At 36.2% G+C, this 26,815-nt stretch overlaps 1 protein-coding gene across 3 annotated transcripts in view; it reads left to right on the top strand.

The window, feature by feature from the left end:
- RGS12 (regulator of G protein signaling 12) overlaps window positions 1-26,815 on the top strand; it is a 226,334-nt gene that overhangs the window by 161,401 nt on the left and 38,118 nt on the right. For 2 of the 3 annotated variants that reach the window (XM_031943010.1, XM_031943012.1), the window contains 7 exons: window positions 2,926-3,120; window positions 3,547-3,620; window positions 4,592-4,718; window positions 7,600-7,696; window positions 8,916-8,995; window positions 9,504-9,657; window positions 12,527-13,135. In XM_031943010.1, the coding sequence (XP_031798870.1) occupies window positions 2,926-3,120; window positions 3,547-3,620; window positions 4,592-4,718; window positions 7,600-7,696; window positions 8,916-8,995; window positions 9,504-9,657; window positions 12,527-13,135 (1,336 nt within the window). The remainder of the gene's footprint in view (window positions 1-2,925; window positions 3,121-3,546; window positions 3,621-4,591; window positions 4,719-7,599; window positions 7,697-8,915; window positions 8,996-9,503; window positions 9,658-12,526; window positions 13,136-26,815) is intronic. The other variant, XM_031943011.1, reaches the window with a different exon arrangement.

The following is a 26,815-nucleotide window of genomic DNA, read 5'->3' as shown; positions in this document are numbered from 1 at the left end:
AAGATGTGCCCAAACTGCACTAGTTCTCATGAAAACCCGAGGCCTTCAGGGACTTGACCGTAGAGAACAAGTCAGCAGTGTCCTGTGGCATCCAAAAAGGCCCCAGCCTCCCAGCCTCGCTTTGGGAGAAAACACGAAGGGTTTATGATTTTGGAGGCCGTCCAACTTGCTGACACAAACCGCAGATGCCCATGGCTCTCTTGGTTTGGTCTTTGAGGGTGGAAAATGTATAGCCTTATGTACTGGGGGTTTAACCTCCAGCCAGGTGGCACACAGCCTGTCTCTTGAGGAAGCTCGCAAATAGAAGCACAGTAAAATTGTAGGGCATTGTCTGATAGAAAGTCTCATTTTTATTATCCTCAATAGCTCAGATTTCTGCAGAGTTTCCAGTTTGCAAAGCACTTTTCTCCTACCAACTATGGGAGGTAAGCAGTGCGCACATGATGGCCCCCATTTTACGGATAAGAATATTGAGGCACAAAGAAAGGAGTTCACTTGCAATAATAAGGTGTCACAGCTTGTTGGAGTTGGAGTTCAAACCCAGGCGTCTCTGACTCCACATCCATTGCTCTTACCATTGTGCAACATTGAACTTTATTAATTACTGGGATGGAGAACATAAGACTTAGGGGGAAAAAGGCCAGAAAGGCAGCATTGTCTCTCGCTACTGGGCCATCATTGAAACCAAAACTGTTGTAGGAGCTTTGCTGCAGAGATAAGAGGCGGCCTTATCAACACTCACTACTGAACCACAAATCAAGGAGGTTTCGCATTTGGGGTTTTTTTTGTGAGGAAAATACAGTGAGAATGTTTCTCTGCTGTGAGTCATGACACTGCAGCTGGAGGAGGAGTGGGCATCTCCCCAAAGGTGCAGTTAGTGCTCACGGGCTGGCTCCACACAATCAGGGTCCTGATTCAGTGCCTGAGGAAACATACAGTACCATTGGCTTTAGAGAATCCCACAAGTTCTGAAAAAGAAAAAGTTTTAAGGAGAAAAGCCAGGAGAAAGAGAAAGGGGGGGGTGGTACTGACAAAGCAGCTGAAAGGCATGGAGAAGTGGACAAGAAAGGAGTTAAGTACAGCACTGATGAACTTAAGGGGTGTGGTGCTTCTCACTTTCACCACTCACTTACATGGGCCCATCTCCTGACCTTCCCCCCTCAATTCCACCTTAGTGTGTGGAGGAAGGAGGAGAAGGGGGAAGGGCAGTCACCATCAGCACCACCTAGGCAGCAGCTTTGTCCACTCACTATGACATGATTACAAAGGGCACTAGTTAAAGCTAAAGAGGAAGGACAGAATACATCTGATTTAAAAATAGAAGCATACTCTGTGATTGAAGAGTTTGACTATTCAGGTCAAGAAAAAAGAAAATACAATCCATTTAATCTGGAAATTATCAAAGATCTGAAAAAGGCTTGCACTCTTTATGGGTCTACATTGTCTTATGTTAAGATATAGAGAATTTGGCTTTTGAAATTTTAATCCCTAATTATTGGAAATCAAGAGCAAGGACATGTTTAGAACCTGGACAGAACTTGTTGTGGCTTTCTGAGTCTAATGAACTCTGTAGAATACGAGCCCAACGAAACCGGCAACCTAGAGTTAATGCACCAGTCACCTCTGACTTTGTCCCCAGTTTAAATACCCTATTATTTACAGCACACTGAATATGTGTGAACTAGAGAACCATTACATCACTATACTAAGTACTAAGTATATATGTGAAGTAGAGAACCATCATCTCATCAATTCCACTGAGTTAACCCCTTGTTTCAAGTATGCTTCTCCAGAGTTCCGGCCCTTTACATCCTCCACTCTCTGCCTATCTTTCAGGGCCTGACTCAAGAGCTACCTTCTCCATGAGGGCCTCTAATGATCTCTCCCTAATTTGATTTCTAAAGCAGTTATCTCTGGCACTTAATTTTGACTTTTACTCATATGTTGTTTTCTATTGTCATATGGCAGAGTGGTCGTAGAGTAACATCTTAGGCTCATTACTTAATTCCTATATGCTAACTTTTTTTTCATATATAAAATGGGGATAGTATAACTTGTGCTGCATCCTATTAAATTGTGGAGAACACCTTTAAGGGCTATAGAAATAGGAAAAAAATTATAGTTTCTTTTGCATAGTAACTACTTAATTAAAAATTTGTTTGATAAATCAGAGTTGTAACCTGTCACTCACTGCTTTGGTGAAAGTAATTCAAAGAGACTTTGTCAGGTACCATCTTTACATGGGAAGGATATTGGAATATAGTACTTCTTGGTTTGGGAGAAGGTTGTTAGGGAGCCAGCCCTCTCCACTAATCCTTAAAATCAAAAAAGACAAACAGTGCTTGTGCTCTTGCTTATAAATTCTTAGTTGGCTTTCTCCATGTACTGTACCGTCTAGATTTGTTATATCTGGCACATTCAGATCGATAACTGTTTGTTGACAGTGAAACAGGTAACTATGATTGTCTAAAATATATTTAATCTAGATGAATCCAGGGCCATGTTCTTCCTGTCTATTGTCTGAGTTTGAAATTCACACTTTCAGTTAATTTCACATTTAGACATTAGAAAGTTGGTCACTAGATCCTATATTGTTTTGAGCCTAGCCACTCATGGATACCATATTAGGTCTGGAAAGCTTGATGCCTTTTTGGTGTGACCCCACCTATGTAACCATGAATCTTTATGGCAGAGTCAAACTTGAGGCTCCACAAGACTCCCAAGTGTCACTTCATCAGATTAAACTGTAATTGGGAAATGTTTTTGCAAAATGAATAACAATATAACATACCATGGATGATATTAAGGTATTGAGATAAATAATAGTTTGCCTGACTCAATAAATGTTCTTCAGCTGAGATAACTTATTCTTGCTTTTAATTTTTACTTTCACTACCTTATTCATGTTTCTTTCTCTTTCTTAAGTCGGACACCTTTAGGGTCTCAGTGGCCGAAAAGGACAAGTCATCTAAGCACTGCTGCATAAACCTTCCCGATGGGACATCATGTGTGGTGGTTGTAAAATCTGGATTCTCCATCAAGGAAATATTATCTGGGCTGTGTGAGAAACATGGCATCAATGTGGCTGCAGTCGATCTTTTTTTAGTAGGAGGGGACAAGGTACTTGGTGTTCGCTTGTGATTTTAAAAGGATCCTGGGCTTATCAGTGGAGTGCAGCAGATGGTGATTTATTTATCTTGTTTTAAGAAAAAATTCTAGCAAAATATTTTCTCCATTCTTACTTTGTTCTAACTTCTAATGTCTGACCTTGTTTGCTTAGTATTTCTTATGCAAACAATGTCTCTTGAAGTAACCCAGATTATGAGAATTATGTTATGTTGCTTCCTGCAAGCTCCCAAAGCTATTATTAGTATTAGATGCAAAGAATGCTAACTTTTCTTTCTCTTTTGATGGGCTATTTTTGAAGCTCTGCTTTTGTTCTCTGCACAGCTGTGCATTCCATTACATATTGTTCAATATTTCAGGGGAAGATGCTTGTTCCCACTTTAATTTTGTTTGCTTTTGTTCTTTTCACGTGCTCTGAAGCCGTTGGTGTTGCACCAAGACAGCAGCATCTTGGATTCCAGGGATCTACGGTTAGAAAAACGCACTTTGTTCCGGTAAGAAAAGAAAATGGGTTTCAACTTAGCTGATGTCTCTCTGGTCACAAAGGTCTTTTTTAAAAATGAACTTCAGTAAGAGTTTTATAATTGCCTTTATGACTAAGTAAAAAGTAGGCACTATCTTTACTTTCTGTATGGCTATTAAAAAAATGTATAATTTGATTAAACTGGCTCCCTCCTCAGTGTGCTGTTAGCCATCAAGGGCCAGACAGGAGCCTAAGAGAAACTTGGCAAGATTGCCCCTGGAGCAGAGAGATATCATGTGTCATGGTGGGGCACATGAGCCTGGTGATTCTCCCCATTTTTACCAATGCTCTGCTCTGGAAGCAACTTCCCTTAGAACATGCTTGATTAAGGCAGAGAAGAGCACAGAACAGTGGCCTTGATGTCTTTGTCTTCAAGCAAATCTTTTTTGTTTCTTCTTGGTACCATACTGTAGTACAGAAGAAAAAGCATCAAATCAGAAAAGTCAGAAGGGATTCCAATGTGAATACTTATTGTTTGTGGGACTCTACACAAATCTGAACTTCGGTTTTCTCATTACAAAATGGAAATCTGGATGCAACCTGCCTAACAGTTTTATGAAGAAAATAGTTTAGGAACTTTAAAACTATATATAAATATGAGGTGCTTTTAGGCCTCTTAACTCCAAAGATAAGAACAAGGTTAAATTTTAAAATAATTTAGTTACATAAGTAAATGCTTTTCTTGATAGGTATTTTGTGCAACATGAGACCTTATTATGAATCTTGAAAGAAGTCTTTTCCAGATTTACTTGTTGGGAATGAAAAAAAAAGGTTAATTGATTGAAAAGTAAGAAGGTAATGAATAATATTAACAGATGGCATTGGAGCAAATGCTTTACAAAACATAATAGATCAGCAATATGTTTTTAAATAAAGATTTCTATAGATTTAAATGTAGTTGTTGCAAATAGTTTCTCAGCACATTTTCCTCCCTTTCCCCAGGCTTGATCTAGTCCCAATTAATAGGTCGGTGGGACTGAAGGCCAAGCCCACCAAGCCAGTGACTGAAGTACTGAGACCTGTGGTAGCCAAGTATGGTTTGAATCTTAGTGACCTTGTGGTGAGACTAGTAAGTATCTTTTAAATTATGCTATATGTTTAGCATAAATCACCTGGTAAATTAAAAAATAAATACTGTTCGGTGACTTTTTCTCATCTTGGCATTCTCCATTTTCCTTATAAATGATAATACTTCAGTATTTGGGAAGAGCCATGATTTTAACAACATGGGTAATCCCTCCTCCAGTGCAGATTACAGCCCCTCTGTACTTCAAGAAAGCGTTTCACATATTACTGCAGCCAAGAAAAGTCTGTCCTCTGATCATCTGGTGATGAGCCTGTCTGGCCTGACCTAGGCCAGTCTGAAGACACAGATACACACTCCTTCCACGGCAGAATCCAGATCTGAAGCCTCGCCAGCTTGAGAGAACAAGGTTACCTCTACCTGAGGAGGAGGCACTAGAGGGAAAAATAAGAACATGGTCCAAAAGATTCTGAAGGCTATCAGAAGAAGGGTAGTCCATTGGTCTTCTCATTTATTTTGGGCATCATATGGTAGACCTGAGAGAAACAGCCTTTGAAGAGGGGTCCTGAGAGGGGGCTTTCCATTTCAGTTCTGCCGTTTGCCTCAGAGGCCTCCTGTAAAATCAAGGCACTGGACCAAATGATCTGTGAAGGTTCCCTCCCGACCCTCTCTGTGTATAGCTATCCTGGATCATTAACTGCATGGCTTTTATTTCACATGGCTTTGGTTTGTCAGTACTGTTCTAATCCCTTCCACTGTTCAAGCCATCACATGTATTGTGGGCAGTGGGGAAAGGTAGATGACTCATTCTTGTTTTTCACCTGCACAACTTTCTAAAAAAATGTATTTACTTTTAGTTATTCCCAGGCTCTTTTCCCATCAGCCTAACCCTCCCCATCTGGTACTGAAATGTGTTCCATCTGCTTATTAATATGATGGCTTTGAACTCTAGAGCACTTGACAGGATAAAATCATATTTGCAGACACATAGGAGAGTTGGGTCAGAGTCTTTCTCTTCCTAAGAAAAGAATATGACTGGACCTGGATTTCTCTGGTTTTGAGAACTCTTGCTCTAACTCTTGCTCTACCAATATAAGGTGAGAAATCTTGCTGTACCAATGTAGGGAATCCTTTTCTCTGCAGTTCATAGTTTTAAAGAGTTGCTTATAGCATTGAGAGGTTAAGGATCTTCTTGGCTTCAAAGCTAGCTCTTCAGCCCTTATTCCATGCTGTCCTAAAGAAAAACATGAAGAAAAGCTTAATAGAGATATAGTAGACTTTGACCAGATGTAAGTCTATCTTCTAGGCATAAAATAATGTTTTTGTTATATAACTTAACAGTCACAAATATCTTTTTTTGTCTGTTATATATTTTATGTTCTTTTTAGCTATAAATTCCTCTGAACTGGTCATAGAATATCTTCTCTCTCTCTTAATATAGTATTTAAATTTGAGTTTATCATCAAATTCATGTATTTAACACAGCCTAATAATCTGATGTTTGACAGTAGGCATTCATTCTATCTCTATAGCTCAATGACTGAATATAGAATCATAGAATCATAGATCAGGAAGGAATCTTAAGAAGTGATCGTGGTGATTCTACTGTCAAAAATAAGATAAAATTATGGAATGTAAGGATTGGAAGGGATTTCAGAGGTAATTTACTTCAACCTGCACTTGAATAAGAATTCTGTATACCACTTAACAGATAGAAGTTGTTACCTGGGTTCCACTTTAATGGGTTTTCCAGTGATGGGAAACCCACTTTTCCAAAGCAGGACATCCTACCTTTGAAAAGCTCTAATTTCTTAGCAAGTTTTTCCTTATATCAAGACTAAATTTGCCTCTTAGAAGTCTCTGCTCTTGTTCCCAGTTCTGGGATGATGAAAAATAGTGTACTAGGAGATATTTTGAACTGGTTGCCTCATAGTCTTTTCAAATTCAACATAACCAAAATAGAACTGTGTTTAACCTACAAATCCATCCCTCTTCCTAAACTTCTATATTTCTGTTGGGGACTTGACCACGCTCCCAAGCATGTCAGTGGTCTCACAGTCACCTTCCTGTTCTGACTCATCTCAAATATTCAATCAGTTGTCACTTTCTCTCATCCTTCCTCGTATCGCCATTCTCATGGGCATCTCCCTACTTAAAGTTCTTAGCACTTCTTATCTGGACTATTATAGCAGCTTCCTAGTTGAGCTCCTGCCTCAAATCTCTTCTCTCTTCCATCTCTCCTGCCAAAGCAGCCATGTTGCTTAGATCAATGGTATTAATGTCCAAAGGAAATGGGCCACTAAACCATACATAAGGATCTCTGAGAACCTTATGTTGACTTTGCATTCAGAAGTGTTACAGCCCCATTGGCTAGGTTTTCATATCTTTGATTTAGACTATATACACTAATAATAGAATATGTATATGTACTATAGATTAGAATACATAGTCTAATATTGCCAAAATACAGACCCAAACTTAGGAACAATTTTTACCTGATTAAAATTAAGTTGTACAAGGTATCTTAATCTGTTAAACTAAATTTTTTGGGGGGAACCATGAAATCTCAATTTTAAATACCAATTACAATGTTATATATATATATATATATTTTTTTTTAAATGCTACTACATATACACTAGCAAGTATATTGACTTTCTGACACAATATTTAAATGCTCTGCTTGTCTATACCTCAATCTATTTACTTTATAGTAATTGTTTTTCAAATATAACAATAGGAATAAAAAAATAACCAAATTAATTTTTCAGTTCTGTGGCTTTCCTTTAAATTAAAATATACTATAAATTGATAATAATTTAATTTCTTGGATTGTCTAGCTGCCACCTGAGTTTTACATTTCAGGTATCAGCTTGTCTAGAAAGAATTTATTTATGCTGTAAAACAAATTGTGATTTGCCTTTAGAGTGGAGAAAAGGAGCCACTAGATCTTGGTGTTCCTATTTCTAATTTGGATGGACAAAGAGTGATATTGGAAGAAAAGGATCCTACTAAAGGAAAAGGTAAATACACAGTATGGCTTTTTATTTTGTTTGCCTGCTCATTTGTTTGAATGTGTTGATTGGCGTCAAATGTGGGTTGTCACTAAGGGATTAGGGGTACTTCTATAGTTATTCACCTTCTGAGAGTTGCATTCTGAATACTGCTATAGGAAAGAGGGAAACTTCACACTGTGGTCTAAGGATGTTAATATATTGGTTTGAACATTACTAGCTGCCTTACCCCCCTCTAAACTGGCTTGTATAAAATGAGTGAGGACTGTAATGTTATAATCAGGAATATTTTTAATGTATACATTATATTTATATTGATAGCTGTCTGGGAAAATATATATTCATATAACATATATGTGGTTTCTGAGAGATTTCAATTTAGGAGCTTTCCTATATGCATTTACAGTCTATTTTTGGATCAGTATGGTTATTTTTTGTAGGTACATATGTTACCTGTTTATAAGTACATGTGTTATAGGTGCATATATTATGAGTTCAAATGATAATTACATTTCCTAAACCATATCTAGAAAAAAAATCACTGCTATTTTTGTTTTTATTTTAATATGTTCTTGCCTATGTCTGATACATGCAAATGAAGACAGCCATTTCTTTCCCAAAAGAAGTCTAGTCTGCTGATCTCATTCATGACAAAAGAAGTCCTTTTCAGTATTTGAATATGTGAAGCCAGTTGGATATTTTCCTTCTTTATTGTATGTCTTTTTTTTTTTTTTTTGTCCTAGGGAGAAAACCACTCAAAATATTTGTCCAAGTTACCTCTCCTCTATGGGCCATCATTTTCTTTTCTTTAAATAAGGGGTTTGGATTAGAGAATTTCCAAGGTTGTTTTTTGTTCCCTCTAACATTCTTCAATTCCCAGAAGTTTTTATTTCATTTAATTCAAAATAGCTTTAAATTTACTACTTTCTCACCTTTGGGCTTATTTTCCAAGTATCTCTTACTTGGCCACAAATTATGCATCATAAACAATGAACAAAGTGACTTTCTGTGTTCTAGAAAATAGAAATTTTTATTCTTTTGAATGACTTCTCTGTAAATATATATGTCACACTTATAATAACTTAAAAAAAAACCAGTATTTAAGAAAAACGTTTGCTTATAACCTCTCTGCTTAGAGGTTTAATCTCACTTTCAAGGACAACCTGAGTATATTTGAATTTCGATGTTTGGATGTCCCAGGATTATAAAGATATCTCACTTTGTTTAGTATTCACAGACAAACAGAAAGGTGCATCAGCCAAACAGAATATAGCTGTAATTCCCAGTTCCAGAAATCACTCTGCTACGGTAATATTTCTCACCACGTTTGTTCCACACATTTCCTCATGGTTGTAAGTGTATCTTTAAAAGTGGAAGCTTTGGGTCCCCCTGCCAAGCCCCACCCCTGGCCATGCCCCTCTACTGGCCAAAGCTATAAATATACATGTTTCTGTTGACCTCACTAACAAGCTGTGTTTTTCCCTTTCTCTGAATTTGTTTCTCCTCCCAGAATTGGAGAGCCACAATTCTGTTGGGTATTCCTGTCCTTCTTCCTGCAACTGCTCAGTTCATTTCATTTGTAGTCCAATAGTTCAACTTAATATTGAACCATTGCTTTCTTTTCCCATAATGCTGGTTGTGGCTTAATAAAGATATGCTTGATTTAATCTTTACATTTTATGGGGTTTAATCAATATATGTAACATCTATAACTCCACGATCTGTATTTAAAATATTTCTTGTTTAGCAATGTATTGAGTATTTATTACAATGTATCTGAAATGTAAGTAGAACTTTGACTTTCCTTCTAATACAGGGAGAGGAAAGAACACTAGGCAAGTCTAATTCTATTAAAATAAAAGGAGAAAATGGAAAAAATGCTAGGGATCCCCGGCTTTCAAAGAGAGAAGAATCTATTGCAAAGATTGGGAAAAAAAAATATCAGAAAATTAATTTGGACGAAGCAGAGGGTATGTGAACTTTTTAAAACTTCCACATGTTTTAGTTAATGCAATTAACAGTTTTCAAGCAAAATTATGAAAAATCATTCTTTTTTCTTAATCATTTGAAAAATTAAGTTCATTTCATTCAAGAATATGCATCTTTCACTGTTGTGTTAGCATATTTATACTATTGATGTAACTTGGAATAGAATAAAACCTCATTAATTTGGATTATTATTAACTATTGGTTTATTTTAATGAATGGATGTGACTCTTTGCAGTTAGCAAATATTTATTAAGTTATATATAATGAAGTATGTTGGCAGTGATATAGATGGTTCCTGCCCTCTAAAAGTTTATATCCAATAAATAGAAGAGATAAGACATGCAGAAATAAATAAATTAGAAATCTGAATATGACAAATGGTTAAGAACTTAACTAAAGAAAGGATGCCTTCTATCCTGAATAGAAGCTTTAGAGAATGTTTCTGGGGTGAGTGGCATTCAATTTGAATATTGAAGGAAGGATTAGTTATTGACAGACGATGGAGATTGTAGGAAAGGGCATTCCAGCTGAAGGGGAACAGTGTGAGCGAAAGTATGGAGGCAGGAAAAAATAGCCCATCTGCAGGGGCTGCTAAGGAATCCAGGTAGGCAGAAATATAAAATATTGATTAGGTGATAATGGGAGAAAAGGCTGACAAGGTGAGTTGAAGCCAGATTGAAGAGAGCCTTGCACACGGTAGAAGCTTAAGAAAAGTTTGCCGAGTTAAATTGAATTGAATGCCCGGCAAAGAATTTTGAAATGAAATCTGCAACTTAGAAGGCACCAAGAGTTTGGGAGCTGTTGAATGAAGGATCTTAACAATCAGGAAGATAAATTATTTTGCAACCAAAAGCATTATTTACTTACGGTGTGCTCAAATTCCTCAGAAACAGCTCCTACAACTAGGCTAAATATGCTGCTTGCCACCTTGTTTATTCTGTTAATTTGCTTATCTATTTTGTCATGGATAGCTTAAAGCTAAAACTCTACTCAGTTTAAATGGAACTCTAAATTATAAAATTAGTTGCATTCAAGTTAATGAGGTTTTATTATAAAGCAGTTTTGGCCATGGTTTAGTTCTCGTCAATATTTGTGGGACCAATAAAGATCTTTGACAGTTCTTGTTTACTCATGAAAATCACTTTAAAGAAAAGACACATGGTGACTTATGGTTAACACCAGATCTTTCTGCATTTCCTTTATAGATGAAAGATGCTATTGAAAAGATTAAGGGGAAAAAGGAGGTAACTTTTTATAGAAAACCTCCTTCCCATAGAAAAAATGGTAATAAAGTAAAGCAGAAGGATTCTGGGTTCTGATCTAGCTTAGCCACTGATTTGCTTTCTGACCTTAGACAAGTCATGGTCTATCTCTGGACAGTCCCAGTTTCCCCATTTATAACATGAGAAATGGACTCAATAATCTCCATAGCATTGAAAACTGTTGGAAAGTTACAGCTTTCACTGTAGTTGTAACCAAAAATTTAAATTTAGTTAGTATAGCAGTTAAATATGTGTTGTGTAACTAACCCTTACTAACTTTGTTGTAAAAATATAACATTTGTTAACCTCATTCTTCAGTGACTTCCATTCACCAGGTAAGTGGTTTGTGATATTTTTGTCATATTGAAGTAAAAAAATAGAAAACTTTATATGTTCAAGTAGCATCAAATATACATGATTTCATAATCTAGCAAGACATTTTTAAGGGGCTCAAAAGGGCTTAAGTGAATATGCACTAGTTTGAGACTAGATAATGTTCAATCTTATCCTTTGTGTAAGGTATGAAAATCCAATCCTGTCTGCAGGAAATCACAATTCTGGATTTATTCTAGATGGGAAAAGTGTCCAAAGATTCAATAAGAGCACACCTGTTCTGGATAGGAAGTGGAAGGGAACAGAACCATTGTTTCTTCTTTTTGGTGCAATGTCCCTCTAACATGTGTGGTAACACACAACATCAAAGTGAGGGAGGCAGGGTTTACATCTAATGAAGTTGTTGGTATTCTGGACTCTGAACACTGGAGGAAAGAGTGGCATCCAGGGCCAAACAGGGGAATGCCTTCCTTCTCTCCCCCTTGCACAGGCAAGTTGTTGGCTTCCTTTTAGAAGGATTATTATGCTTAAGAGCCAAGAACACTTATCAGGGTGGCCCAGCTCCAGCTCTTCCTCATTATTCATAGTTCTATGAATTTTATAGCTAGTGGAAATTGCTCCATGAAATCAAATGGTTATATTATCAAGGGATCTTGTACTTTATTTTCATTCCAAAGCTTATGTTTATTAATCTGAGAATTATGTTCTGGGTGGAGAGAGTAGGGTCCTAGAGGAGCATCATTGAGATGGGGAGAATCATGAGATTAGCCACCCTGTTATGGATTTGTAGTTTTCATAATCATATCAATATCTTCATACCTTTATAAGTTTTAACATCTCCTAAAGGTACAAAGATATTGATATGGTTATGCTAAAATATAAAAAGATCGAGTGACTCTTAAACATAGAGGTGATATGGGAATTAGTGTAAAATATTATATCATGTATTTTAAAATGTACCCTGAAACATTGGGAAAAAACCAGGAGTCTAGATTTTATAAATCCTTATTTTTAGGTACTTGAATATAGCCATTATAAATTCTGAAGACACTCCCAGAAGACAATCTAAGACAAAAGTTTTGCCTTTGTGAGTGAAAAGGCCCCCAATTAAGATAGCCCTTAGTTCCAGGGCCCTAGAACAACAGGACAGCAGATGACTCAGGAGCTAGCCTCTTGGAAAATAAATTTGGTGATTGTTGACATTTATCAGTGATGTTTTCTTTAAAACGGTCAATATGGGTTTTTCCCCTAATAGAGTTTTTTGAGCTCATTTCCAAGGCTCAGAGCAACAGAGCAGATGACCAACGTGGGCTGCTAAGAAAAGAGGACCTGGTCCTGCCAGAGTTTCTCCGTTTGCCACCTTGTGCCGCCGAGCCAACTGCATCTACTCCCGCCGCAGCCAAAGGCCTAAGCAAGAGAACTGTAAAAAACGGCAGTAAGGAGAAGGCCGCGCAACCCAATGGGAAGCTGGAGTCCCCTCCCAGCGGTCCTGAGAGTCCGGCCAAGAGCCCAGGGCCTGCCGAGAGCAAGCCCCGGCCTCCGCTGGCTGCCCTCCCGACTCAGAAGTCCTACAGCGGTCCCTTCAGTGCCCCGTTGTCTCCAATCCCACGTGTCCAGGAGGCACAGATATGGAAAAGGCAGTCGGAGGAGCTCCCTGGCGAAGGTATACAGACTATAGATGACGACAATGTTGCCGACTTAACCCTGGTGGGCGAAGGAGACATCAGTAGCCCCAACAGCACTTTATTACCGCCTCCTCCGACGCCACCATCGGATGCTACGAAACTCACTGAAGCCAACTACACACCCCCAACTCCTCTCACAGATAAACAGGAAAAACCCGGATATCAGAGATCCGTTTCAGGTATTTCTAGATTTTGATTTTTTCCCTCTACACTTGCAACTTACTGTATGTTTTCACTTCTTAATGTCAGTATTCTACATCCATTTTTCAGTTTTAAGAGTCCAAATTAGGTTACCTTTCTGAACCATTCATTTTTGAGTTAGAGGTTTTCATTGCAACAATCTTTTCATCATTAAAATAAATTTGTTTTGTTTTTTAAAATATTGAGTATTACAAAGTCTGAAATTAGTAAATGATGGATTATTTGGGTACTAAAATTCTGATACTCTTCAATATCACAAAAATATTAATAAAGGGATAAAACACTTGCCGACTATGAAAGTTGCCTCCTGCTCTAAAGAGAATTTGAATTTCAAATGTAGGCACACCAGTACTTCTGGTAATAGTTTTTGGGCCCCCCCCCCCATTTCCAGGAGAAAAATATCATTATAGGTTCCTATATGTCTTGATCTTGCTTTTGATTTAATTAACATTACCTAATCCTTTAAAAACAACAACTAATCATTACTATATAAGTGCAGTAGAAAGTATTGAAAATCAAAGCATTGAATCAAATTAAAATGTTATGAAAGTCCAGTATAGAGTCGAGGGCCTGCAGAGAGCATTGAAACAAAAACTGGGGAAATTCAGAGTTTTGACTTTTACGGCCTAAGACCTATATTACTCACCATTAGTATATCCAGGAAGAAAAAAAAAAGACATTTAATTTCTAGTACTAGGAATAAGCACAGCAAATGATATGGATTTGGCTGGAATCCATTTTAAAAATTAAGTTAATTGAGTCAGTTTAAATTTAAAATAAAAAAAAAACCCATAATTTAGAGCAGTAGTTTCCCTAAAAGCAGAGTGTGAAATTTGATATTGTCCAAAAGTGTACATGTTTTTGTAGCAAATGCTGTTTCCATGTGTTACAGATGTTCTAAATGGAAGTGTGACTTGTGGCACACACATGATTCTATCATTCATATGAATATAAACATATTCAGGGAAAAAATTTCCAGAAACCGTATTCATTTTTACTCTTTCACTCAATTAATTGTGCCATGGTTTGTCGGACCACCATTTCTTTTAATGTAAGATAGCATTGATATTTTTAATATATATTTTTACATGGTGATGTCTGTTGTTTCTTTTATGTCTTATCAATGAGATGTAAATATCTTTTGGATTGTTATATTCTTCTATATGGCAATGTGAATGATTCCTTTTTGCTCTATCACATTTATTTCCATAAACTGACAGAAAAGGTCGATGATCAATTGTTGACTGACCTACTGTAACCCAGGGCTTTCTATTGAGGACATATGAAGTGCATATTTTCAGTGTATTTTATGTATATATGTATAGATCTGTATCTCTCTTTTCAGAACTTGTATACCCCAGTGGGTTTTAGTTTTTTCTATTAAGTGCTAATGTGAGAATCCTTATCCTTGCAGCTTTAGAAATGGAGCATATTTTAATGCATGCATTATATTTCTGTATAATCACTGAACTGTAGCTTTCACCTTTTCTGTTTTCTGCTCTTGCTTTGTAGATACCTTTGTGTAGCCTTTACATGTATTTTGTATGTGTTCTTTTGAGAGGAATAAACTCTAGATCTAATTACTCAACTGGTTTTATACTTTTCTCTTTTTTATTTGATCATTTTCTGTCTTGATAGCCAACTGTAGCTGTCATCTAACTCAAAGCAATTAAAAATGTTTCAGTGTGATTAAGTTAAATGTACTTTATGTGATGTTTTGGTACCTTTTAAAATGTTAATGGTACCGATCTAGACTGGTGTATGTATGTAAAAACTGAAAATATTAAACTGAAAACAAAGATATCTTTTCCTTTGGAAAGTGAATAGATTTTTTTGGAGATCATTGGGATTGATAATAAAAATGAAATATCCTTTGATATCTGCATGTGAAGTCTGAGATTTAGATGTTTACTTTGATTACCCTAAAGCTATAATATATTTAAATATCAGTACACATTTTTAGTAATCTTAATCATCTAATTATATAAACAATTCATATTATTATTTGGGTAGACTGGTCTTACCCTCACATCACTTTTTATATTTGCCCATCTGTCTCTTCCCTTGTCAGTTATTTTTCATGCTTCCTTAACTCTTCCATCAAATGGGAATTCAATGAAAAGAGGAGGTTAAATTGAAATCTAAAGACTTATTATGTTATTAGTAGCTTTTGTATAAGTTATACCAAGAGAGAGAAAAATGAGAGAATAAGGTTTTGGACCTTCTATATATTTCCTGTTTTTTCTTGTCTTGAATAGTGCATATAATTGAGAACTGTACATACTGAGGATATAAAAGGCTTGAGTTAAAACCATTCAACCATAGTGGCATGGTTTTTTAAAAAAACTGATCCCAACTTCCAGAGCAGTTAAATTACCAGACTTGAAATTAGACATGTATAAGCTCTTGGTTTCTTTGATATATGGATATTTGTATGTGTATATATCTATATGATGTATGTGTGTGTGTGTGTACACACATACTTCTGGAAAAATTGTGCGTTTAACTCATTAGAGTTTTTCAGAGAATCTTTAGCTTTGTGACCAGGAAAGTCCTTTGGTTCAAAATACTTCTGCAAGATTAAATGAATTAAATTATATATATATATATATATATATATATATATATATATATATATATTTTTTTTTTTCCTAAAGAACAAATCTGGAGTGAACAGAAAATCATCAATTCTTTTAAAGTTCAAACTTTTTACACTATATATTAAGGTTGGCCTTGGATCAGTTTCTCTCTCTCTCTCTCTCTGTGTGTCTCTGTATCTCTCTCTCTGTGTCTCTATCTCTCTCTCTCTCCTCTCTCTCTCTCTCTCTCTCTCTCTCTCTCTCTCTCTCTCTCTCTCATTCTGTCTGCCTGTCTCTCTTCTCTCTCTCTCTCTCTCCCTCCTTCTTCTCCCCTCTCCCTGCCATCACTGATAGAAAGTAATAGAGCTAAGATTAGAATCCCGATTACCTATTTTCTGGCCCAGAGCACTGTGTTCCTAAAGGCTGATCAGAAGAATCTTACCAGTTTTATTAAAATCCTATTTAATTCATAGATGGGAAAATGATATATTTTCAGCACCGACCAACCTAATCAGCCAAAACCTCCAAATAAATCTTCATTTCACACATTGGCTAATTGTACTGATAAACCTTAGGCTTAGTGGTTTAGGAGGTTGATAGGATAAAAGATATTGGGATCTGTGGTAGTGATCTAGGGGCTTATTGAAGTCATTCCTAAGCTTACGGAGCTATGTCTGGGTCTTACTTCTTGATTGGGTCCATAAATTCACTAGTCAGTATGATTTATCTCTGGCTATCTAGCGGTCAAAATAAAGTCTTATTGGGAGAATTAGCCAGGTGAACCAATTAAAGCTGAAAGTACCTAATTAGTGTCCAGTCTTGCCAAGGTTGGGTTGAAACATACTCTGTTGAAGGCAAAGCAAGATGCTTCTTGGAAGATGAGGCTCCTGGTGAAATGTTAGAAAGAAGTATCAATTTATACCAAATCTGCTGAAGGCTGAAGTCCATTGGGAGAAGCACATGTTAATATACTGGACCTCCTGGGAAACACTACTGAAATATATCGTTAATAGGGTTTGGATATCATCTTCTCACTGTATGAGCTCTATGAGGGGAGGGCTACTTTCATTTCTTCCTAATCCCCAATGCCTAACATGGCTGTTTCCTTTTGAAAAGGGTTTATTGTTAAATGAAGGAAGGAAAGAAAATGGGAATTCATATTGCAGGTATGGATTGGACTAAATTATCTCTGAAATCCCTTCCAATTCTAGGTCTATGATTCTGTTGTTCTAAATGCTACAATTACAAAGAATGAAACAATTTATACTCTCAAAAAGCTTACATTTTATCATAGGAGAACATATCTGTAAGTATGTATACTATATAGAGATATGTGTATATAGAATAAACATGAGATCAATATAGCATAGTTAGGGAGGGTGGGCACTTGTATGTTGAAACTTCTTATAGTGGTACTGAGATTTATATTTTGAAAATGAATTAAAATTCTTTTGGGGAAGATTTGAAAGCTTTAAATCTTTCAAAATAAAATTTCTAACACATTTTAAAAGTCATATTTAAATTGCTTTTTACTTGTTCACTCTTGAAAAATAAAATTTGAAAGTCTTAACTAGCTATACTTTTCTGCCTTTGCCATTTAAGGGTTTTTTTTCTGTACCATATGTCTGGCATGGTTCATTCTGCTGTTGATGTTTCCTCCTGGGGCTGTATGCAGAACGGCTGTTTGGCATACTGGTGTGCTTTTTTGCTTTCCATGGAGCCGATTTGTTCATTTTGCTTCTCAGTCTCATAGCAGCAATTCTAGCACTCCAACCCTTACCCTGTGGGTTTGGAAGAGAGAATATATCTATAACTTAGGGGATGGGGGGGGGGTGGATGGGGAGGGAACAGACTTTCTAAAGCACCCTGAATCTCAAATCAGCTCCAGCATTCACTGTTTCTCACCGATCTCCTCATCATCCCATCCTTTGATGTGGCCCCAGGGTTGTGCAATGATAAACCATCACTTTTTATTTAAGGGAAAAAAAAATTAGATCTCTGCTCCTGTAAATAGCTTAAAGATGAAAGGATACAAAATGAATTGAGTCTTGCTTTGGTCATGGAGTCCCATCATATTTAAGAGCTATGGGTGAATATGACAGGCAGTCCCTTCTCTATTAAAAATGCAGTTTTTATTATTTATTATTATTATTAGTGTAGATTTGCTTTGGTTGCAGCATTGTCTCCATCGGGTAGGAAAACTGTTTAGTCATTCATTTCCATTTGTTGAGCACTGTAGTAGATAAAAAAATCTTTTAAGTGGCAACTTGTGTTAAAGGGTTGTCACATATAAAAGGGCAGGACCTTTTTCTATCATTGCCTATAAAAGCTCATAATTATAATTGACATTAATGTTTGCAAACATCCTCTCACAGAACTAGCATGAGTATTATTACAGCCATTTCATAAATGAGAAAACTGAGGGCCCAAGAAGGTGAGGGACTTTTGCTCATGATCACAGAACTAGTAAGCGTAAAGTCTAGGATTTAAGCCTGACATTGTATCCAGCACTTTCTCAGTTAGTCTGCATGGCTGCTTCTTCATTGGAGACCTGCTTAGTCTGTAGCAACAATAACAGTTAACACTTATTATGTAATACCTCAAGTTTGAAAAGCACATTGCAGTATTAATTCATTTGAAAAATTTTTTTTGTTTCTTGTCATTTTTCAGTTGTATCTAACTCTTCATTGACCCCTTTTTGGGGTTTTCTTGGCAAAGATACTGGAGTGCTTTGCCATTTTCTCTTCCGGATCATTTTACAAATGAGGAAACTGAGGAAAACAGGATTAAGACATGCCCAGGGTCACACAGCTAGGAAGTGTCTGAGACTGGATTTGAACTCATGAAGAGAGCCAGGAAGCACTTTCTCCACTGAGCTACTTACTTGCCCTTAGACATTATTATCTCCATTTAAAGATGAGGAAAGAGAGAGTGAGAGAGGTTAAATGATTTGTTTAAGACCACACAACTAATAGGCATCTAATTTCAGCTCAGGTCTTCCATATTCCCAGTCCAGAGATCTGTACACAACTCTATACTGTGATTAACAAAATATAAAGAGCCCCTCTTTGGGTAATCTTAGGGTTTTTGTTGAGAATTTAAAATGTTATTATCTGGGTTCACCCTAAGCAAACAACCTTCTATGTTAGTAGTTGGGCTACTTTGGGAATCATTGATTATATCACTGATTAACATTCATCTCACCACTAAAGAGAAATCAACAGTTCTCAGTTTAGAGATGTGACCCAGTTTGCAGAAAAGCAGTAAAACTGAAGATTTCAAATTTGTCCAAAATTTAGATTCACCAAAGATTTATGAATTATTCATGTTCTTTAGTAAGATTATCTGTAGACAAATCCAAGAAAATACTGATTAAAATACCTGATGTTTGTCTAGTAGTTCCTTAAAGTAAAAATAGAAAAAAGCTTTGGTGGTGAAAGAGGGGATTATTGTACCACCACCCCCAAAATACCAAACTTAGAAAAGCATTGGTTATTTCTAGACAAATTTCTAAAAGTTAAAATGCAAAACATGAGAAAGTTGAAAGAGTCCTTAAAGCCTGAATATATCAGTTTAAATCCTAGTTTAGATTCTTCTTGACTTTGTGACTACAAGCAAGCCACTTTTTTAGCCTCATTTTATTCTTTTATAAAATAGCAATAATATTTTCAGTGTCTTTCTCATAGGACTGATGTAAGAAAAATGCTTAAAAACATGTAATAGCTAAGGAAATCTGAACTGTTATTATCAAGTTCAGTTTCTTACAAAGTATTAAAATGCATAAGTCAAAAAGTCTTTTTAGGTTTCCCAGAAGAACTAAAAAATGCCTTACCATCATATTGTGTGTGTGTGTGCATGCATGTATATAAAAATATAATTATATATTTTTAAAGTTCCTTTTTTATAATTGTTTCACCTGTATATCTGAGCCTTTTTATTTAGGAGGAAATTCTTGTCCTATTGTTAAGAAAACAATCACAAAAAGATTTGGAAGAAGTTCCTTCATCATCAGAGATAATAGCAAGTTAACTTAGTTGGAAAAGACCTATTTCTGTTTAAATTTGGAATTCATCTGTTTAGTATTCCAAATCTCATTTGCAGACAGAAAAAAAAACCTAGGCAACAAGAGGAACTGGGAAATATTCAGGACTGTTATCTGATTCTCATAGACTTAAGGAGAAAGGGATTTTATCTTACCTATCATTACATTGGATTCCTTTTAGTCTTGATTGGGAAACTAGGATATTTTATTTTACATTGATCCCGAATCTTTGGAAAGCTAATGATTAGGATTTGGGGTATGTAAAGTAAAGAAATATTTCTAGAATCAGATTAAATCATTCTTGACTTGTTTTTTTTTTTTTAATATTAAATATCCTATCTCTCTTGTGGTTTCAGCTACAAGTAAATTAATCATCCAGAAATATATATTGAGAATCTACTGTGTCTCTCCCTTTACCACAAAAATCTCCAAGATGTGACTTCTTCCCTTAAGAGGACCTATGATCTAGTCACATATAAAATAGAGTATATTTATGTGCTAAAATAGATGATACTAGTTATCAAGTGCTTGTCAGTTTAGTGAAACAAATGATGAGTGTGAGATGAAATAATAAAAAATTTTTTCATGGAGCTGGAGAGATTGGATGTAGCCTTGAAGTATAAGGAGGCTTTTAAATACTTAGAAGGGAAAGGGAAAACAGATCATTCCAGACCGAGGAAAGGACCAGAGACAGAAACAGAGAAACAGACACGCAGAGAGTGACAGAGACAGAGAGAAAGACAGAGACAGAGAAGGAGGGAGAGACAGAAAGAGAAACACAGAGAGAGAGAGAAAGAGAGAGGGAGAAAGAAACAAAGAGGGAGAGAGGGAGGGAGAGAGAGACACACACACACATACAGAAAGACACACAGAGACAGAGAGAGACAGAGAAAGAGAGGAGAGAGAAAGAGAAACAGAGAGACAAGAGAGACACAGAGACAGAGAGAGACAGAGAAAGAGAGGAGAGAGAAAGAGAAACAGAGAGAGAGAGAAGGAGGGAGAGAGAGACAGAAAGAGAAACAGACACAGAGAGAGGGAGAGGGAGAGAGAAAAAAAAGAAAGAGGGAGAGAGAGAAAGAGAGAGAGACACACACACACACACACACACAGACAGACAGACAGAAAGAGAAACAGACACAGAGAGAGAGAGGGGGAGAGGGAGAGAGAGAAAGAAAGAAAGAGGGAGGGAAGGAGAGAGACAGAGAGAGAGAATACATAAATGAAGATAATCCTGGTTTATTGAAGGGTGTATATTACATGGAACAGTGGGAAACAAGATTAGTGAGACAGGGAAGCAGCCAGATCATAGAAGGCCTTGTAAGACAGTGGAGTTTAGACTTGATTCCATAGGTGATAGAACATCATTTTAGTATTGATAAGGAGAAATGACATGATAAAAGAAAGTGTTTTAAGAAGATTTCAGGGGCAGCTAGTCTATGGAGCACCAGCCCTGAAGTCAGGAGTTCAAATTTGGCCTCAGACACTTAACATTTCCTGGCTGAGTGACCCTGGGCAAGTCAACTTAACCCCAATTGCCTTAGCAAAATGATAATAATAATAACAACATTTCATTGTTCTGTAAAGGTCAATTGTTTGTTTATTCATTCAACAGATTTTATTAAGCATTTACTATGTGCTGAGAATGCCCGGGGGGGGGGGGGAGGAGAAATAAAAAATTTAGATGACACAATCCCTGCCTTCATGGAACTTATGGTGAAAACGGGGGACAATGTGTGGACACACACACAACTATAGTACTTATCCCATGCACATTAAATATCTGCAAACAAAGTACGATGGGATATCTGAGGGAAGAGGTCTTTACCGACCAGGGGATCAGATAAGTTCATGAATGAGATGCCATTTTAATTGGACTTTGAAGGATGGTAGGAATTCAAAAAGTAAAGAAGAGGAAAAAGGACATTCAGTTATAGGATTCAGCATAGTGACTAGAGGCAGAGAGATGACCTAAGTTGCTATTGTGGAAATTCAGAGTAATCTTACACAGTAAGGGCCTGATCTGTGGTGGAAACAGTGGGAATGTAAAAAAAAAAAAAAAAAAAAATGAGACATTCTTTAAAAAAATTACTGAACCCGGTGGTAATTTGGATATAGAACATAGAAGAAAGAGTTAAGATTTGGAGGAGAATGTTAACACCATTTTTTGGGAAAAGTAGTTGAAAGGGAAGAAGAGACATAATGAATTCAGATGAGTTAGAAGAGATAGCTGTTTACCTAAGTAGAGATTTATGCATACAAAAAAAATGAATGAGAATGAAGTGCATGTATAAGGTCAGGGTTAGAGAGGGTTACCACAGAGATTCAGTAGCTGAAGTCACAAGAAAATATGTGCTAATGGAAAAATTAAAAATAAAAAGCAGAGCATCAAGGCCAGATCTTTGAGAGAGAAACCATAGTTGGGTTGGGGGAGGATGAGATGAGCAAGAGAAACAAACATTGGATGCAGAAAAAAAAAATAGTTAAGAAAATCATAAAAATACAAGATCACAGAAATCAAGAAAAGGATAGAAATTCAAGACAGGATGTTGAAGAGAGAGGGGATGATTGTAAGCTTGAGATTAAACAGCCAAGAAAACACCATTTTTATATGACTTGCAAATTTCTGCATTCTTGGAAATCTTGGACCATTAGATTTCTCAACATTCTACCTTTTGGTAATGCAAAGGAACCATCTTTTATTTTCCACTTAATTTGGGAGGAGATTTAGTTAACATGTAGTTAACACTTTTTAAAAATTAAAGCTTTTTATTTACAAAACACATGCATGAGTACTTTTTCAACATTGACCCTTGCTAAACCTTGTGTTCCAGATTTTCCCCTCCTTCCCCTCACTCCCTCCCTAGATGGCAGGTAATCCAATACATGTTAAATGTGTTAAAATATATGGTTAGCATACTTTCTAATAAGATTTTCTCTTGGTGTGAGATTACCTCACCAGGTAAGTTTCATCATAATGTTGGGGGGAAATCATGGACAGAACACATAGCATCATAGATTCAAAGGCAGAAGAGAGGACAGAGGTCAGAAAACCCAATTACCATATTTAATAATGAGGAAAATGAGATTAAATAGCTTATCCAAAATCATGGAATTAGACATTATAGATTGGGTAGATTCAAGAGCTAAAAGGATATATACACTGGATAAATATGAAAATGCCTCAGTGTGAGAAAAAATGCATGCATATTCTAAAACATATCCAGTAGAGGATGAGGGAAAATGAGCTTCTGCCTTATTCTGATTGCATGGAGAAATCTCCAAGGGGAGACCTGAAGCATCTCTCAAAGGTTAATAACATGCAGAATGCTTTGGGTAGATTGTAGCAAGATTTTGAAATTATAGTCAGTTTGAATAAATGTATTCCTTTAATTGTCTGTCTTTAATCAATTGCATTAAGCAATATTTAAAATTTACAAAAATGTTTTTATCTTGACTCTGAGAGCTAAATACAGAAGTACAAATACCTCTTTTATAGATGGAGATGGGTTTGTTGAGGTTAAATGAATAATGTTCATGGTCACAAAGCCATATGACAAAGAACAAACATTTATGTAGATTTCTGTATTTCATCTTTTAGAATTTTCTTGTACTTTTGTTGTCTAGTTCAGGTCTTTTTAAACTTTTTCCACTTGCAACACCTTTTCTCTTGAGAAATTTTTACATGATCCTGGATATAAAGGTATATGAAAGAGGTATGCAAATCAAACATTAATTGGTAATAAATCATAATTTTGCAATACTTACATTTACTTTAGAGACCCATATGGGATTGTAAACCACAGTTTAAGAATCTAAGGTCTAATCAATTAGTCATGTCCAATTTTTCATGACGCCATTTGGGACTTCCCTTGCAAAGATACTGAAGTAGTTGGCCATTTACTTCTATAGCTTATTTTACAGATGAGGAAACTGAGGTAAATAAGGTTAAGTGGATTGCCCAGAGTCACACAGTTGGTAAGTGTCTGAAGCTGAATTTTAACTCTCTTCTATCTTTAGGCATGCCATTCCATCTATTGAGTCAGATAGCTGTCCTATGTACTTTTTGGTCAGAATCTTTATAGAATCTCCTAGTAGAAAGGAATCTTTCAGTTCAATGGATCCATGTACTAATTTATTCCATGTAGTAATCCATTCCTCACTATCTTTTGAGAGGTAGTCATCCACCCTTTAAACACTTCCAGTGATGGAGAAGTCATAGTACCATAAAACTGTTTATTCCATTTTAGAGGCAATTGTAATAAAGGAGAAAGTCTTCCTTTTTTTGGAATTGAAAACTGCCCTTTCATAACTTAACCTCATTCATCCATAATGCTTCCTCAGAGGACAGAATACCCAAGATAAGCCTATTCCTTTTATGGTCCTTCAATACTTAGCAATAAATTTCACGTATTACTTTCTATATTTCCTTCTGAACTTTCCTTTGTTTTCTTAATTTTCTAAATGTTTCATTGACCTTTTTTTTTTTGGCATCACTATTGCCAATCACCTTTCTTTTCTTTAGCCTCTATCCTCCCCAATTAAAACACCCAAGAAAAATTAAATTTTTTTTTAACAAATAAACAAAATCAAGCAAAATTAATTACACAGTGATTCTGTCTATATCTTGAGTGAGGAGGAGAGTGACATGGTTCTCCAGTTCATGTTCCCCTGATTGACTTTTTGTGCAATTCTAGGATGGAAAAATCACTCACTGTAATTTCTTATTGAATTTGTTGATCATTATTTACTCAGGTGGGAATTTAAGATCTTGTTAAAATAGGTTTGTGGGATCTACTAGATATGCCTTCATTTAATGGCTATTTTGATTGGGAGTACAATCCTCTTTTCTAAGCTAAATATTTCTAATTCTTTCCTTTGTTCATCATCTAATATGGCAGGATCTTACAGTGGAAGAGTCCTAAATTCAAATCCTGGCATTATTGTTTATTAGCTGAATTTTCTTGGGCAAGTCAATTTATCCAAGCCTTAATTCCTTCTCTGTAAATTGGGGATAATACCTGCCCTCCTGTCACATAGGATAGTTGTAAAGAACATCGGATTTTAAAATTAGAGGAAATCAGAGTTACTTCCAACCCATCTTTAAATCATTTTATAACAAAAAGTCATCCGGCTTGCCCTTGAAGATTTCCAGTGATGGGGAATCCACTGACTCCTGAGGCAGCTCATTCTGCTTTTAAATAGGTCAAGTTGTAATGAAGTAGTTTTTTTTTTTTAATTTTATTTATTGAGTCAAAATTTGCTCTTCTTTATAAGGATTGTAGCAAGGAACTAATTGTTCCTTGTTCTAAGGTCAAGAAGAACAAAGGCGAATTTTTCTTTGACCTAAAAACAATTATAATTCCAGGCTATGGTCCTATAAACATCCTGATCACATTTTAGTTTGTCAGTGTTACTCCTAAAGTGTACACAGAATTGAACATAATCTAGATGTCATCAGGGCAAAATTCACAGAAGCTATCAATTTCTTTGTTCCAAACACTATTTCCCTATTGATACAACCTATAATCACATGATCCTTTTTGGCTGTCACATCATAATGTTGATTTATATGAAATTAACTGACCCTGAAGTTTTTTTCACACAAACCCATTTTCTATCATGTCCCCTGTGATGCACTCAAACATTGAATTTTTTTAAACCCAAGCATAGGAATTCACAATAATTTCTCCATTAAAATTCAAGTTGGATTTCTATTGAGATCTTTTTGGATTCATAGTCCATTATCTCAACATTTTAGCTATCCCTCCCAACCTGGTGTCATTTACAAATATGATAGGCATACCATGTCAGACTTGATCCAAGTCATTGATAAAATAGCAAATAGCAGAAAACCAAATCCCTTAGTTTGTCATCTTCCAGACTTTTGCCTTAAGACCTCCAAAGATGGGTTTTTAATCCACGTTCCCCAAAGATTCTACTTTTGAACTGATTTTGTTGAAATTCACACAGTAGAATTTTTTTTTAGCAGCAAAACATTTTGTGCACAAAGGTGATTGTTTCTACTCCCATACTCCTAATTCACTTCAGTTTAAGAACATGTACACTTATTAAATGCCTATTATGTGTAAGGCATTGCTAAAAAAACAAAGCAAAATCAAAATAGAACCTGTCCTTAAGGAGCTCATGGCTGAGGGAAATAACATAATTAGGCTTGTTGAGATCTCACTATTTATACAGAAGACTTCTTATTTTTCATTTATTGATTCTCTTCCATATTTCCTTTTTTCTCACTATTCCTCTTCATTTCAACTTCCCCCTGTTTCTGAAATTGAATTTATCTGTTTTATTAAGAAAATTAAGACCAGTTCCCAAGAGCTAATTTACCCAACCCTACTTTAAACTCTTGGTACATATTCATTTGTATGTCCTCTCCTCACTCTCTAGTTGACTATGAGGTGGCCCTTCTCCTTGTTTGAGACCAAGCCCTTGTACCTTTGAACCCATCTCTATTACTCACCTACCATTCTTAGTCATCATTCTTTGTCTCTGTCTCTCTGTCTCTTTCTCTTTCTGTCTGTGTGTCTCTCTTGCTGTGTCTCTGTCTCTGTCTTTCTGTGTTTCTCTCTGTCTCTGTCTTTCTCTGTCTCACTCTTTCTCTTTCTGTCTCTGTCTCTTTCTCTTTCTGTCTTTTTATCTCTCTGTGTCTCTTTCTCTCTGTCTCTGTTTCTCTCTGTCTCTGTCTCTCTCTCTGACTCTATCTCTGTCTCACTCTTTCTATCTCTCTGTCTCTTTCTGTCTCTCTGTCTTTCTGCTTCTCTCTGTCTCTGTCTCTCTCTCTCTCCCCCCCCCCCCCTCTCTCTCTCTGACTCTGTCTCTCTGTCTTTCTTTGTCTTTGTCTCTCTCTGGCCTCCATTATCTACAAACATGCTCAAATCCTCTCTCGTCCTTCACTTTATCTACTCATCCCCTCAAACCACTATCCTATGTGTTGCCTCTTTTTTGACTGTCAAACTCCTAGAAATAATCCTCTACACTCTCTGCCTCCGAGATTCTTCACTCCCACTCACTTCTCAACA

Source organism: Sarcophilus harrisii, chromosome 6, assembly GCF_902635505.1.
Source record: "Sarcophilus harrisii chromosome 6, mSarHar1.11, whole genome shotgun sequence".
Lineage (NCBI taxonomy): Eukaryota > Metazoa > Chordata > Mammalia > Dasyuromorphia > Dasyuridae > Sarcophilus > Sarcophilus harrisii.
The sequence above is the reverse complement of the archived record's forward strand: the minus strand, read 5'-3'. Positions and strand labels throughout refer to the sequence as shown.